This window comes from Scardinius erythrophthalmus (assembly GCF_964197995.2).
Source record: "Scardinius erythrophthalmus genome assembly, chromosome: 8".
Lineage (NCBI taxonomy): Eukaryota > Metazoa > Chordata > Actinopteri > Cypriniformes > Leuciscidae > Scardinius > Scardinius erythrophthalmus.
The window spans coordinates 48949998-48964538 of NC_138228.1; the positions used below are offsets into that span (position 1 = coordinate 48949998).

The 14541-nt window shown below is 43.1% G+C and overlaps 1 protein-coding gene across 2 annotated transcripts in view; it reads right to left on the bottom strand.

The window, feature by feature from the left end:
- Nucleotides 1–14541, bottom strand: part of ppfia1 (PTPRF interacting protein alpha 1) — a 119720-nt gene that overhangs the window by 62862 nt on the left and 42317 nt on the right. For both annotated transcript variants that reach the window (XM_081372567.1, XM_081372568.1), the window contains exons 11-16: nucleotides 10034–10165; nucleotides 9896–9958; nucleotides 8644–8726; nucleotides 8426–8567; nucleotides 7079–7302; nucleotides 544–715 (exon numbers count right to left, since the gene is read on the bottom strand). In XM_081372567.1, the coding sequence (XP_081228693.1) occupies nucleotides 544–715; nucleotides 7079–7302; nucleotides 8426–8567; nucleotides 8644–8726; nucleotides 9896–9958; nucleotides 10034–10165 (816 nt within the window). The remainder of the gene's footprint in view (nucleotides 1–543; nucleotides 716–7078; nucleotides 7303–8425; nucleotides 8568–8643; nucleotides 8727–9895; nucleotides 9959–10033; nucleotides 10166–14541) is intronic.

Genomic DNA, 14541 nt, shown 5'->3' on the forward strand with positions numbered 1-14541 from the left:
CGCATTAACAGCAGGAACACGGAAAACACTGGATTTCAAAAAACACCATTTAGTATGTTTTTTTTAAGCCGTTTGGTTTATGAGGACACAGGAGATGTCCTCATAAACCAGGTTTACGTTGTAATACCCATGTTATTATACACATTTGTGTCCTCAAACTACACACACACACACACACACTCTTGTACATCTATCTTTATGAGGACATTCATTGACACAATTGCACAATCTCTAGCCGCTTACCCTAACCTTACCCATCACAACTAAGTGGCTAACCCGACCCCTGACCCTAAACCGACCCCTGACCTCATTATAACCTTATCCCTAAAACAAAGTCTTGACCCTCAAACACTTTAAAGGCTCTCAGAGACTGAGGACCGGCCAACATGTCCTCACTTTACTCTCTCTGTCCTCACTCCACTGGTCTAACACTCAAACTGGTCCTCACAAGGATAGTTGTACAAGTACACACACTCACCAGGGTCATGACCCCCATGCGGTCGAGATGGCGACACACACACACACACACACACACTCACTCACCAGGGTCATGACCCCCATGCGGTCGAGCTCTCGGCGGGGTGTGTTGTGTCCTGATCCGGGCGGAGACTCGCTGAGGAAGGACCGGAAGCGGCCCAGATCCTCTCCACTGCCCACTCGACTCTCGATCTGCTCGGCTCTCAGCGTCGTGTTCTCCTTCTCCTCCTGGATCATCCTGTCAGGACACACACACACACACACACACACACACACACACACACAGGGTCAGAGCGCAACAATGCACACAACAAGGTAATGAATCAAACGTACCAAGACCAAAGAAACCATTCAATCCAGGCATGTCAATTTGTTCTTAAAAGTGTTATACACATTATGAACCTCAGAAGTAATATAACCAGATGTATATCTCGTTGTTGATGGAGTGTTAGCATGAGTGCTGTACCGTATCTCGTTGTTGATGGAGTGTTAGCATGAGCGCTGTACCGTATCTCGTTGTTGATGGAGTGTTAGCATGAGCGCTGTACCGTATCTCGTTGTTGATGGAGTGTTAGCATGAACGCTGTACCGTATCTCGTTGTTGATGGAGTGTTAGCATGAGCGCTGTACCGTATCTCGTTGTTGATGGAGTGTTAGCATGAGCGCTGTACCGTATCTCGTTGTTGATGGAGTGTTAGCATGAGTGCTGTACCGTATCTCGTTGTTGATGGAGTGTTAGCATGAACGCTGTACCGTATCTCGTTGTTGATGGAGTGTTAGCATGAGCGCTGTACCGTATCTCGTTGTTGATGGAGTGTTAGCATGAGCGCTGTACCGTATCTCGTTGTTGATGGCGTGTTAGCATGAGTGCTGTACCGTATCTCGTTGTTGATGGCGTGTTAGCATGAGCGCTGTACCGTATCACGTTGTTGATGGCGTGTTAGCATGAGCGCTGTACCGTATCTCGTTGTTGATGGCGTGTTAGCATGAGTGCTGTACCGTATCTCGTTGTTGATGGAGTGTTAGCATGAGCGCTGTACCGTATCTCGTTGTTGATGGAGTGTTAGCATGAGCGCTGTACCGTATCTCGTTGTTGATGGCGTGTTAGCATGAGCGCTGTACCGTATCTCGTTGTTGATGGAGTCTTAGCATGAGCGCTGTACCGTATCTCGCTGTTGATGACGTGTTAGCATGAGCGCTGTACCGTATCTCGTTGTTGATGGAGTGTTAGCATGAGCGCTGTACCGTATCTCGTTGTTGATGGAGTGTTAGCATGAGCGCTGTACCGTATCTCGTTGTTGATGGCGTGTTAGCATGAGTGCTGTACCGTATATCGTTGTTGATGGCGTGTTAGCATGAGAGCTGTACCGTATCTCGTTGTTGATGGCGTGTTAGCATGAGTGCTGTACCGTATCTCGTTGTTGATGGCGTGTTAGCATGAGCGCTGTACCGTATCTCGTTGTTGATGGCGTGTTAGCATGAGTGCTGTACCGTATCTCGTTGTTGATGGCGTGTTAGCATGAGTGCTGTACCGTATCTCGTTGTTGATGGAGTGTTAGCATGAGCGCTGTACCGTATCTCGTTGTTGATGGCGTGTTAGCATGAGCGCTGTACCGTATCTCGTTGTTGATGGAGTGTTAGCATGAACGCTGTACCGTATCTCGTTGTTGATGGAGTGTTAGCATGAGCGCTGTACCGTATCTCGTTGTTGATGGAGTGTTAGCATGAGCGCTGTACCGTATCTCGTTGTTGATGGAGTGTTAGCATGAGTGCTGTACCGTATCTCGTTGTTGATGGAGTGTTAGCATGAACGCTGTACCGTATCTCGTTGTTGATGGAGTGTTAGCATGAGCGCTGTACCGTATCTCGTTGTTGATGGAGTGTTAGCATGAGCGCTGTACCGTATCTCGTTGTTGATGGCGTGTTAGCATGAGTGCTGTACCGTATCTCGTTGTTGATGGCGTGTTAGCATGAGCGCTGTACCGTATCACGTTGTTGATGGCGTGTTAGCATGAGCGCTGTACCGTATCTCGTTGTTGATGGCGTGTTAGCATGAGTGCTGTACCGTATCTCGTTGTTGATGGAGTGTTAGCATGAGCGCTGTACCGTATCTCGTTGTTGATGGAGTGTTAGCATGAGCGCTGTACCGTATCTCGTTGTTGATGGCGTGTTAGCATGAGCGCTGTACCGTATCTCGTTGTTGATGGAGTCTTAGCATGAGCGCTGTACCGTATCTCGTTGTTGATGACGTGTTAGCATGAGCGCTGTACCGTATCTCGTTGTTGATGGAGTGTTAGCATGAGCGCTGTACCGTATCTCGTTGTTGATGGAGTGTTAGCATGAGCGCTGTACCGTATCTCGTTGTTGATGGCGTGTTAGCATGAGTGCTGTACCGTATATCGTTGTTGATGGCGTGTTAGCATGAGAGCTGTACCGTATCTCGTTGTTGATGGCGTGTTAGCATGAGTGCTGTACCGTATCTCGTTGTTGATGGCGTGTTAGCATGAGTGCTGTACCGTATCTCGTTGTTGATGACGTGTTAGCATGAGCGCTGTACCGTCTCTCGTTGTTGATGGCGTGTTAGCATGAGTGCTGTACAGTATCTCGTTGTTGATGGTGTGTTAGCATGAGTACTGTACCGTATCTCGTTGTTGATGACGTGTTAGCATGAGTGCTGTACCGTATCTCGTTGTTGATGACGTGTTAGCATAAGTGCTGTACCGTATCTCGTAGCATGAGTGCTGTACCGTATCTCGTTGTTGATGGCGTGTTAGCATGAGCGCTGTACCGTATCTCGTTGTTGATGGCGTGTTAGCATGAGTGCTGTACCGTATCTCGTTGTTGATGGCGTGTTAGCATGAGTGCTGTACCGTATCTCGTCGTTGATGACGTGTTAGCATGAGTGCTGTACCGTATCTCGTTGTTGATGACGTGTTAGCATGAGCGCTGTACCGTATCTCGTTGTTGATGAAGTGTTAGCATGAACGCTGTACCATATCTCGTTGTTGATGGAGTGTTAGCATGAACGCTGTACCGTATCTCGTTGTTGATGACGTGTTAGCATGAACGCTGTACCATATCTCGTTGTTGATGGTGTGTTAGCATGAGTGCTGTACCGTATCTCGTTGTTGATGACGTGTTAGCATGAGTGCTGTACCGTATCTCGTCGTTGATGACGTGTTAGCATGAGTGCTGTACCGTATCTCGTTGTTGATGACGTGTTAGCATGAGCGCTGTACCGTATCTCGTTGTTGATGACGTGTTAGCATGAACGCTGTACCATATCTCGTTGTTGATGGAGTGTTAGCATGAGCGCTGTACCGTATCTCGTTGTTGATGACGTGTTAGCATGAGTGCTGTACCGTATCTCGTTGTTGATGACGTGTTAGCATGAGTGCTGTACCGTATCTCGTTGTTGATGGCGTGTTAGCATGAGTGCTGTACCGTATCTCGTCGTTGATGACGTGTTAGCATGAGTGCTATACCGTATCTTGTTGTTGATGACGTGTTAGCATGAGCGCTGTACCGTATCTCGTTGTTGATGACGTGTTAGCATGAACGCTGTACCGTATCTCGTTGTTGATGACGTGTTAGCATGAGCGCTGTACCGTATCTCGCTGTTGATGGCGTGTTAGCATGAGTGCTGTACCGTATCTCGTTGTTGATGACGTGTTAGCATGAGCGCTGTACCGTATCTCGTTGTTGATGGCGTGTAAGCATGAGTGCTGTACCGTATCTCGTTGTTGATGACGTGTTAGCATGAGCGATGTACCGTATCTCGTTGTTGATGGCGTGTAAGCATGAGTGCTGTACCGTATCTCGTTGTTGATGACGTGTTAGCATGAGCGCTGTACCGTATCTCGTTGTTGATGGCGTGTTAGCATGAGCGCTGTACCGTATCTCGTTGTTGATGACGTGTTAGCATGAGTGCTGTACCGTATCTCGTTGTTGACTACGTGTTAGCATGAGTGCTGTACCGTATCTCGTTGTTGATGGCGTGTTAGCATGAACGCTGTACCGTATCTCGTTGTTGATGGCGTGTTAGCATGAGCGCTGTACCGTATCTCGTTGTTGATGGCGTGTTAGCATGTGTGATGTACCGTATCTCGTTGTTGATGGCGTATTAGCATGAGCGCTGTACCGTATCTCGTTGTTGATGGCGTGTTAGCATGAGCGCTGTACCGTATCTCGTTGTTGATGGCGTGTTAGCATGAGCGCTGTACCGTATCTCGTTGTTGATGGCGTGTTAGCATGAGCGCTGTACCGTATCTCGTTGTTGATGGCGTGTTAGCATGAGCGCTGTACCGTATCTCGTTGTTGATGGAGTGTTAGCATGAGCGCTGTACCGTATCTCGTTGTTGATGGAGTGTTAGCATGAGCGCTGTACCGTATCTCGTTGTTGATGGCGTGTTAGCATGAGCGCTGTACCGTATCTCGTTGTTGATGGCGTGTTAGCATGTGTGATGTACCGTATCTCGTTGTTGATGGCGTATTAGCATGAGCGCTGTACCGTATCTCGTTGTTGATGGCGTGTAAGCATGAGTGCTGTACCGTATCTCGTTGTTGATGACGTTTTAGCATGAGCGCTGTACCGTATCTCGTTGTTGATGGCGTGTAAGCATGAGCGCTGTACCGTATCTCGTTGTTGATGGCGTGTAAGCATGAGTGCTGTACCGTATCTCGTTGTTGATGACGTGTTAGCATGAGCGCTGTACCGTATCTCGTTGTTGATGGCGTGTTAGCATGAGCGCTGTACCGTATCTCGTTGTTGATGACGTGTTAGCATGAGTGCTGTACCGTATCTCGTTGTTGATGGAGTGTTAGCATGAGTGCTGTACCGTATCTCGTTGTTGATGGCGTGTTAGCATGAGCGCTGTACCGTATCTCGCTGTTGATGGCGTGTTAGCATGAGCGCTGTACCGTATCTCGTTGTTGATGGCGTGTTAGCATGAGCGCTGTACCGTATCTCGTTGTTGATGACGTGTTAGCATGAGTGCTGTACCGTATCTCGTTGTTGACTACGTGTTAGCATGAGTGCTGTACCGTATCTCGTTGTTGATGGCGTGTTAGCATGAACGCTGTACCGTATCTCGTTGTTGATGGCGTGTTAGCATGAGCGCTGTACCGTATCTCGTTGTTGATGGCGTGTTAGCATGTGTGATGTACCGTATCTCGTTGTTGATGGCGTATTAGCATGAGCGCTGTACCGTATCTCGTTGTTGATGGCGTGTTAGCATGAGCGCTGTACCGTATCTCGTTGTTGATGGCGTGTTAGCATGAGCGCTGTACCGTATCTCGTTGTTGATGGCGTGTTAGCATGAGCGCTGTACCGTATCTCGTTGTTGATGGCGTGTTAGCATGAGCGCTGTACCGTATCTCGTTGTTGATGGAGTGTTAGCATGAGCGCTGTACCGTATCTCGTTGTTGATGGAGTGTTAGCATGAGCGCTGTACCGTATCTCGTTGTTGATGGCGTGTTAGCATGAGCGCTGTACCGTATCTCGTTGTTGATGGCGTGTTAGCATGTGTGATGTACCGTATCTCGTTGTTGATGGCGTATTAGCATGAGCGCTGTACCGTATCTCGTTGTTGATGGCGTGTAAGCATGAGTGCTGTACCGTATCTCGTTGTTGATGACGTGTTAGCATGAGCGCTGTACCGTATCTCGTTGTTGATGGCGTGTAAGCATGAGTGCTGTACCGTATCTCGTTGTTGATGACGTGTTAGCATGAGCGCTGTACCGTATCTCGTTGTTGATGGCGTGTTAGCATGAGCGCTGTACCGTATCTCGTTGTTGATGACGTGTTAGCATGAGTGCTGTACCGTATCTCGTTGTTGACTACGTGTTAGCATGAGTGCTGTACCGTATCTCGTTGTTGATGGCGTGTTAGCATGAACGCTGTACCGTATCTCGTTGTTGATGGCGTGTTAGCATGAGCGCTGTACCGTATCTCGTTGTTGATGGCGTGTTAGCATGTGTGATGTACCGTATCTCGTTGTTGATGGCGTGTTAGCATGAGCGCTGTACCGTATCTCGTTGTTGATGGCGTGTTAGCATGAGCGCTGTACCGTATCTCGTTGTTGATGGCGTGTTAGCATGAGCGCTGTACCGTATCTCGTTGTTGATGGCGTGTTAGCATGAGCGCTGTACCGTATCTCGTTGTTGATGGCGTGTTAGCATGAGCGCTGTACCGTATCTCGTTGTTGATGGAGTGTTAGCATGAGCGCTGTACCGTATCTCGTTGTTGATGGAGTGTTAGCATGAGCGCTGTACCGTATCTCGTTGTTGATGGCGTATTAGCATGAGCGCTGTACCGTATCTCGTTGTTGATGGCGTGTTAGCATGAGCGCTGTACCGTATCTCGTTGTTGATGGCGTGTTAGCATGAGCGCTGTACCGTATCTCGTTGTTGATGGCGTGTTAGCATGAGCGCTGTACCGTATCTCGTTGTTGATGGAGTGTTAGCATGAGCGCTGTACCGTATCTCGTTGTTGATGGAGTGTTAGCATGAGCGCTGTACCGTATCTCGTTGTTGATGGAGTGTTAGCATGAGCGCTGTACCGTATCTCGTTGTTGATGGCGTGTTAGCATGAGCGCTGTACCGTATCTCGTTGTTGATGGCGTCGAGCTGCTCCTGCAGCATCAGGGCGAGGGTTTGAGCGTCTGCCTGTCCAGCAGGAGACAGAAGATCCATCGAGCTGAAGACCGTCTCTCTGTCGTCCTCAGCATCTGACATGTCCATATCGCTCTCGAACGCGTGAGCCACGTTAGCCAGAACATTAGCCTGTTGCAGCCGATCCCACTCCTGCTCGTCCAGCGTCTGCACCTGACAACAACCACAGCAGAAATCACACCAAACGCATCGGGACACAAAATCATTTCAACATCTCCCGCAGATAGACTATGATTTTATTGCCGTCCGAATCCAGATTATCAGTTTTTCTCCCACTATCTGTTGGTAAAGTCCCAGATTAATTACCTACTGTTTTTTGACAAGGTTGTGTGTTAATTTAACAGCAGTTCGAACCACATATCTGAGTTTACAAGAAGCAAAGGACTCTCTCTCACGTTAAAGTGTCATGAAACCCCTGTTTTAGCCTGGTCATTCACACGCCATAGTTGGGGAAAGTCTCAAAAAATGGGCATGTAAACTGTGGAAAAGTGGGAGTGTAGAGGGGAGACAACAGCCAATAAAACAGAAACCTGCAACACACTCATTATACAGACACATGAATATTAGAATATGACCTCGGAGAGGAGAGGGTTAAAAATCTTACCCTATATAACAAACTGCCAAAACGAGGGAGAAACGCAGAAGAACATTTGAAAGGACTAATAATAATATTGTCATTACATTTATGAGTCAGTTTAACACAGAAAGAATAAAGGCATTACTTTTTATCCATTGTTCTTTGAAATGTCGGTCTACATCGTGTTCTGTGTATCAGAGTAATCCACCGTGCCGTCGCGCTCATGATCAGACCTACAGCTGTTTCAGTGTCCTTATGTGCACATATATTTCATTTGACGAGGACATATGCACATAGTGGTTCATGTTTAGAGCACTACAGTATATTAAATATGTCCATAAACTTGAAACACTCTTCTCCGGTCTGTATATGAACGATATGATCCGCGTTATAAGTAATCCAGCGCAGTGGACTCTTCTACCTCACATTCAGCCAATCACGCGCTCCGAAGGCTCACATTCCCTGACGGTGTCTTGATTTTGCTTTTTAACCCGGAAGAACAAATTTGCTCTGAAAAACGCAAAAATAACCAATTTTCACGTATTGATCAAATGTCTGAGTGCTTTTAGTGTTTTGAGTGATGTGCAGCCTGTACATATCTGTTCTCATCTCAAAACATGTGTTTGGGGGTTTCATGACCCTTTAATCACGGAGTTTGGGCTCATGTTGTAGAGGAGACAGGATCTGTCGGGACTTCACCTTGGAGGGCTCGTCCCTCAGCGCACACGCTCGGCCCTTCTGGGGTCGTCTGAGCACCAGCGCGCCACTGTAGTGACTGTCCATCACTGACGACACCGACACCGGGAACCTGAAGTCCGGCGTGCCGCTCACCTGAGAACGCCTGCGGGGAGAACACCACCGTCACAACACAGAACAGACACACGAACACTGGTTCCCATTAGAGATGCTGGAGTTACCCATGATGCAGCAGAGAGTTGCTCCGGCTCCGCCCCCTCTCGTGCTCCGCCCTCATGGTCTCGATCTGGATGAGCAGCTGCTCCTGAGGTCACAGGTCAAGAGAGAGAGGGAAAGAGAGAGAGTCCAAGATCGAAAAAATAGATCCAAGTGAACAACAGCCTTAAAATGACTTTAAATACACATGTATAATAGCAAGCAATAATAATTGCTTCAAATAAAGTATCAAAGTAAGTTATAATATGGGTTTCATTGAACAACACTGTTAAAATACACCATGTAAAATAAATGATATAAACTATAAACATAACTTATGTACCTTACATATCATAGCAGATCCCTGCAGAGGCGCTGGTGTTAGTTGTTCTTACACTATACATATATTCTCTTCAAGCCTTAGACCCTGTTTCAAGGTTTGCGTTCTCGAGCAAACACTGCTGTTCTGCGGATGAGCGGCCGGAGCGCGTTAAGGGTTTCTGTGAGAACGGTGTGTGTTAGCGGCCCCATAGTTAATAACTAATGATCTTTACAATGGAAGCGAATCGATCAAAACTAGCTTTATCTGGACAATAACTTTATTCTAGATCTGCTGTAAAGCCAGAACACTCTCTGTTACTGTAATCTCCTGTTATCTCTGTAAAGCTGCTCTGAAACTCTATAGTGTTAAAGCGCTGTATAAATGAAGGAGACTCGACTGACACTACGGCATGATGTAATCCTTGTTTAATATTGGCCCAACAACACTTTCAAATGTCCACTTCACCCGTAACATTTGGTCACTTCTGTGCGACAGAAATGTAAGAGCCGCTGATGAAGTTCCCAGATGAAGGTTATAAGCAACACACACTCACAGCACGCAGAGATGGAGTTTGAGAAACGCATATAAATGATGACAGTGCAACTATGAAACACAAACCCCGTCCGACTTTTTGTGTTCCCGAATGCACGTTATTGGAACCCTAAACACACATCACATGTAGAGACTGAGTGTGTGTGAGCAGCGTTCACTGTGAACGAGCTGAGCGAATTTAACATGTAATCTGCACAATTAATTAAAGCGTCGTGCTTCTCTGTGGGGGAAAACAAAACAGCGCATTTATTTATTAAGTGAATCACAGCCGCTCTGATTTCACAATAGCACTATACTATATTATGATTGTAAATGGTTGTATATCGCGTAGCCTCAGTAAACTCACTCTGCGCCACTCACGGCAGTTTACAGGTTAATGGACACGGAGGAACGGAGACACTGACCTTCTCGTGATGAGCCTCCTCGATCAGCTTCCTCGTGTGTTCCAGATCGCGGATCAGAGCGTTCTGCAGCACACAGAGCACAGGTGTGTGAGCGTGTGTGACGGTGGTGTGTGACGGTGTGTGTGTGTGTGTGTGTACCTTGTCCTCCAGGGCAGTCATGCGCTCCTTCAGGTGCAGCTGGAGTCTCTCGTTGGACTCAGACAGCAGCTTGTCCACCGTCTCCGACAGGCGCTTGTTGTGCTCTTCGTTCATCTTCTCTCGCTGACGCGCCTTAGAAAGATTAGCATTGAAAACAGACTCACGTTAGCCAGTGCGTTTCGAGTACCGAATTTATACTGCAGTCCAATGATGCGTCGTGAAGCATTTGTAAAGTATAACACTAGCATACCGTGTTGAAGATTTTATTATTTAGAAAATAAGTAATTTAACTGTTTATTTGTACACTATTATTTCCTTGTCTGTGGGTGACTTTGGCTGACTTTGGAACCTGAGAGCACAAGCTGTTGTCACAGCAGAAAATTCTATTTCAGTAATGTCACATGGTACAAAACTATTTCTCAAAATACCTATAGAATGTATTACCATGTTTGGGACAAGGAGAGGGTATATACGTTTGCTGGGCAATTTTTCTGGAGGGTCTTGTCTGCAGAGGGACACTCGGCTTTGTTTGTTAATAAAGTCTAATTTTTTCTGATGTCAAATATCTTTGAAGTCATTCCCCTGAAAAGAATTGAACCACAACAAATGGCGCCCAACGTGGGGCTTGGCTTAGGAGCTGAAGGAGCCACAGGGGGATCGCTGGTGACTCACACAGACAGTGGCCGCTGTACTTTGAGGTGAGCAGTTTTTGCTTTTGAATAAGGTGTGTGTAAGTCACCAGTGGCCCGGATGTGGTAAGAAAAGCTTCTCCAAATTTAAAGAACTTAAAAAGTGAAAAAGAGTGTTTGATATCAGAAAAATTGCATGCATTGTCTTTGTATGTCAAGTAGTTGGTAAAGGAGCTCCCAAAAGTGTTTGCTAGTGCTTGTTTAATCCTGAGTGGATTCTATAACTACTGGTGATGCTGATTTAGCGCAAAGAGTTTTGACGTACGTACGTAAGGTTCTGTGTTTGTTCATCAAGTGGGCCTTGAAGGATGATGAGCAAAAAGCATGCACACAAGAGGGTTTGAATTCACTGATAAGGATATCAGTTAAGTTTTGTGTTACTTGTCAAGAGGGCCTCGATGGATGACAAGCGTACTGATATAAGGATATCAGTTATTGATGTGTTATACCTGTAAGTGGGCATTGATTGATACAGGTGTAGTTTAGCTTATAGCCTATAGATGGTTGATCTGCAGACATTTGTAAGAGGGCCTTGAAGGATACAAATGAGCATGATTGCAGATAAAGTCAATTTCCGGGTACCTTATTAATCTAATAAGAGTCTGCTCAGGGGAATTAAGGTCTTATTTCACTCTGTTGTGTTGAGGAAGTGAATCACAGAGGTTTATGGAATAGGATAGTTAAAAGTGTCATTGTGTTGATTAGTGAATATTTTAATGTATTGTTCAGATCTGACAGAGAAGGGAAAAAAAATAAGTGTGTTAGATCATGTTGGTGTGCCTGTAGGATCCTGTGACTGTGCCTGTGGTTGAAAATAAGTGACCTCTGACCCTGGTTGCTTGAAGGGACGGAGAATATGTGACTGACCTGTGAATGAAGGGACTGAAATGGTGTGTATTAAAAAAGAAAAGTAAGGGAAAACAATTGTTTCAAGATATTAACTTAGAAGAATATTGTAGTATAAAATAAGTTAAAATAATAAGATATAGTTAATCAATAAATGTAATGATAAATATTAATAGATGAATATAAATAAGATTGCACGTGCTTAATATATTATATATTATATCTGAAGACGTCTAAAATTTGTATCTCATTATCCCTGAAAACAGTGTGGAAAAAGTATTCCATTGCAGATTAAGTTTGTGTTAAGAGAAAAATAATTGGTGCAGTGCTGAAGGTTAGCGAGATTGAGTGACCAAGTTTCAAAAGTCAAAAATACTTTACAGAAGTTGATGAGAGTAAAAAATAAGAGGAATTCCTTGATGATTGTTGAGAAACATACTAGATTATTGTGAACACAGCATGCAAATATAGAAGAAAGATTGAAGTCTGATTTTATGATAGGGAAAATTATTTAATTGAATTATTCTCAGATCATCAGAGTTATATTATTGCTGATATATAAAAACAGAACTAGCTTGCTTTTTCCTGCAATGAAGAACTGCTTACTAATAGAATAAGGGAAATGCTATGGTCAACCAGTGAGATTTTTATATAAAAGAAATAATGAAGGTTGCATTCGCAGATGAGAACAGTTCAATTCCAGGAAGGGTTCTGGGACGATTACAAAAAGAACCAGTGACTGTGCTTTGTCATCTCAGAAGAATCTTGAACATTGATCAGCAAAGTGACATTTGAGTCCATGCCTCTCAATTTAAGATACACCAACAAGCCTCTACTCTCCACAACAGGAAGTGAGGGATCAAGAGGGCTTGTGCTAGTAACAGCCCCCTCACCTCCGAGGGAAGTCCATGCAACGGCTCGTAAAGAGTCACCCTGGTGAAACATGTAATGACTGTTAAGACGGCTAACAGAATGATCAACATGAATGGAAAAAGAAGCAAATGACAAGAAGAACTTTAAATGAAAAGTTGCAGAATAAGAAACTTACAAGGAGTTGTGCAAAGAAGAGAGAATCAACAGAGATGAGTACAAGTTCAAACAATAGTCAACATCAACCAAACTGTCTTTAAATGTAATGTTAAAGCCATTGAATATACTAGTAGCAACTTAATAATAACCCCAGAAAGAAAATTATTGAATTAAAGAATATATCAAAAACAATGTAAACGATAATGAAAAATCAGAAAACAAATGAAAATAATGAATGATAAGCGACTAATTCAAGTAACTGTCATAGCACAGTGAGAATTAAGACAAGTCATGAAGGAAAATACAAATCGACCTAAATGACATTTTAAAATAAATCATAATGGGTACTAGTGTCAATAAAGGGGTATAAGTAATTAATTTAAGACTACAGTTGAAAATTAAAGAAAAGATTAACACTGGCTATTAACAAATATTTGATTTCATTTATGATTTGAATTATGATTTGATGCAATATGCTATTTAACTAATTAAATGTATTTTAAATGGTGCTAATAGAACAACCACCTCAGATGGAAATTGTTCAAATTCAATAACAAACAAATTGTTATAGCATATAGACTGTTCAATACCATGTAGATTATTGCCTTATGAACAATCTATATGGTGGTACCAGAGGGGGGTAAGAATGACAGGTTATTGCACAAAAACATACTTTTGAATATTCTCAAACCAGATGCACAGGATGCACACCTGCGCAAGGGGGGAGGGATTAAAAGAATAAGGAAGGACAATAATTAAAAGGCTAAATTAAGAATAAGGAAAAAGAATAAGGAAAATTAAATAAAAGGCATTTTTTGCAATTGTTTACTGTATACAAGAGAAATTTTCCGACAAAAATAAAGGTAGGAAAGGAACAGTGACAAAAATAGGCCATATATCAGTACCAGAAGGACTAATAAAACTCTTGGTAATGGATTATATGAACAAGATAGCAATGAGATCAACAGAGGAGGGTCAAGAGAAGTAATTAAATTTAAGACCAAAGAATTATTCCTTAGATTTGAAATTCTATCAGAAATAAGTTTAGATAATGGTTTAGCAGTCATTCTAGAAAAATTGAAATTAAAATTATTTGTATGCAAAAACGTAAATTACAGAAAGGAAGTTTTACCAATAATTAAGTTATAATGCTTTATGTTTGAAAAGGTTAAGGAAAAACTTAGATATACAGAGAAAGAAATGACTGTACAATGAATATGTAAGATAGTATAAAAAGTTATTTTCGAGAGTTATTTTTTCTAATTGTCTAATGAGGTCATTGAATTACTTTTATGAAGTAAATGTAACATTGCTCTTGAAGCTTTCTTAGTTTGAGTGATTACATGTGACATAATTAAGTTAATTCATGATAGTTCATTTAGAAATTAGTAGAAAGGAAAGAAAAGGTATTCAGTTAAGGTATGCTTGAACTGAGGAGCTATAATGATAAAAAGCTGCAACACGTGAGATATTTATTGTTTAAATTTGGTAATAAAGTAGACAGAATTTGAAATGTAAAACGTTATAACAAAGAAAATTGTGATTTAATGTAGCTGCACTACAGTGTTATGGTTGTACATCAACTAAAACATGACTGACTAAAAGATTGATTCTTCAAATTTAAGAATTGATATTCCTAAATATAAATAAGAAGCGAATAAAAAAGAGAAAAAGTTATTTTTACCCAGCCCTATTTTAAATCAAAATTCATATGGATTATGCGAAATAAACATGCAAACTGAATCATTTATTCTATTATAATCAGCAGAGATTTATTATAATGATTTGACTTTATAATAATGAAAACAATTACATAAAAAAAGTAGAATGACTTTACAATTGAATAAAAAAAAGTTAAGGAAAGCTTGATTAAAAAAAAAAAATTAGAAATGTTTTTTGGAGTTGAAATATTAAAAGAGGGTTATTATTCAGTTGTGTACTTCC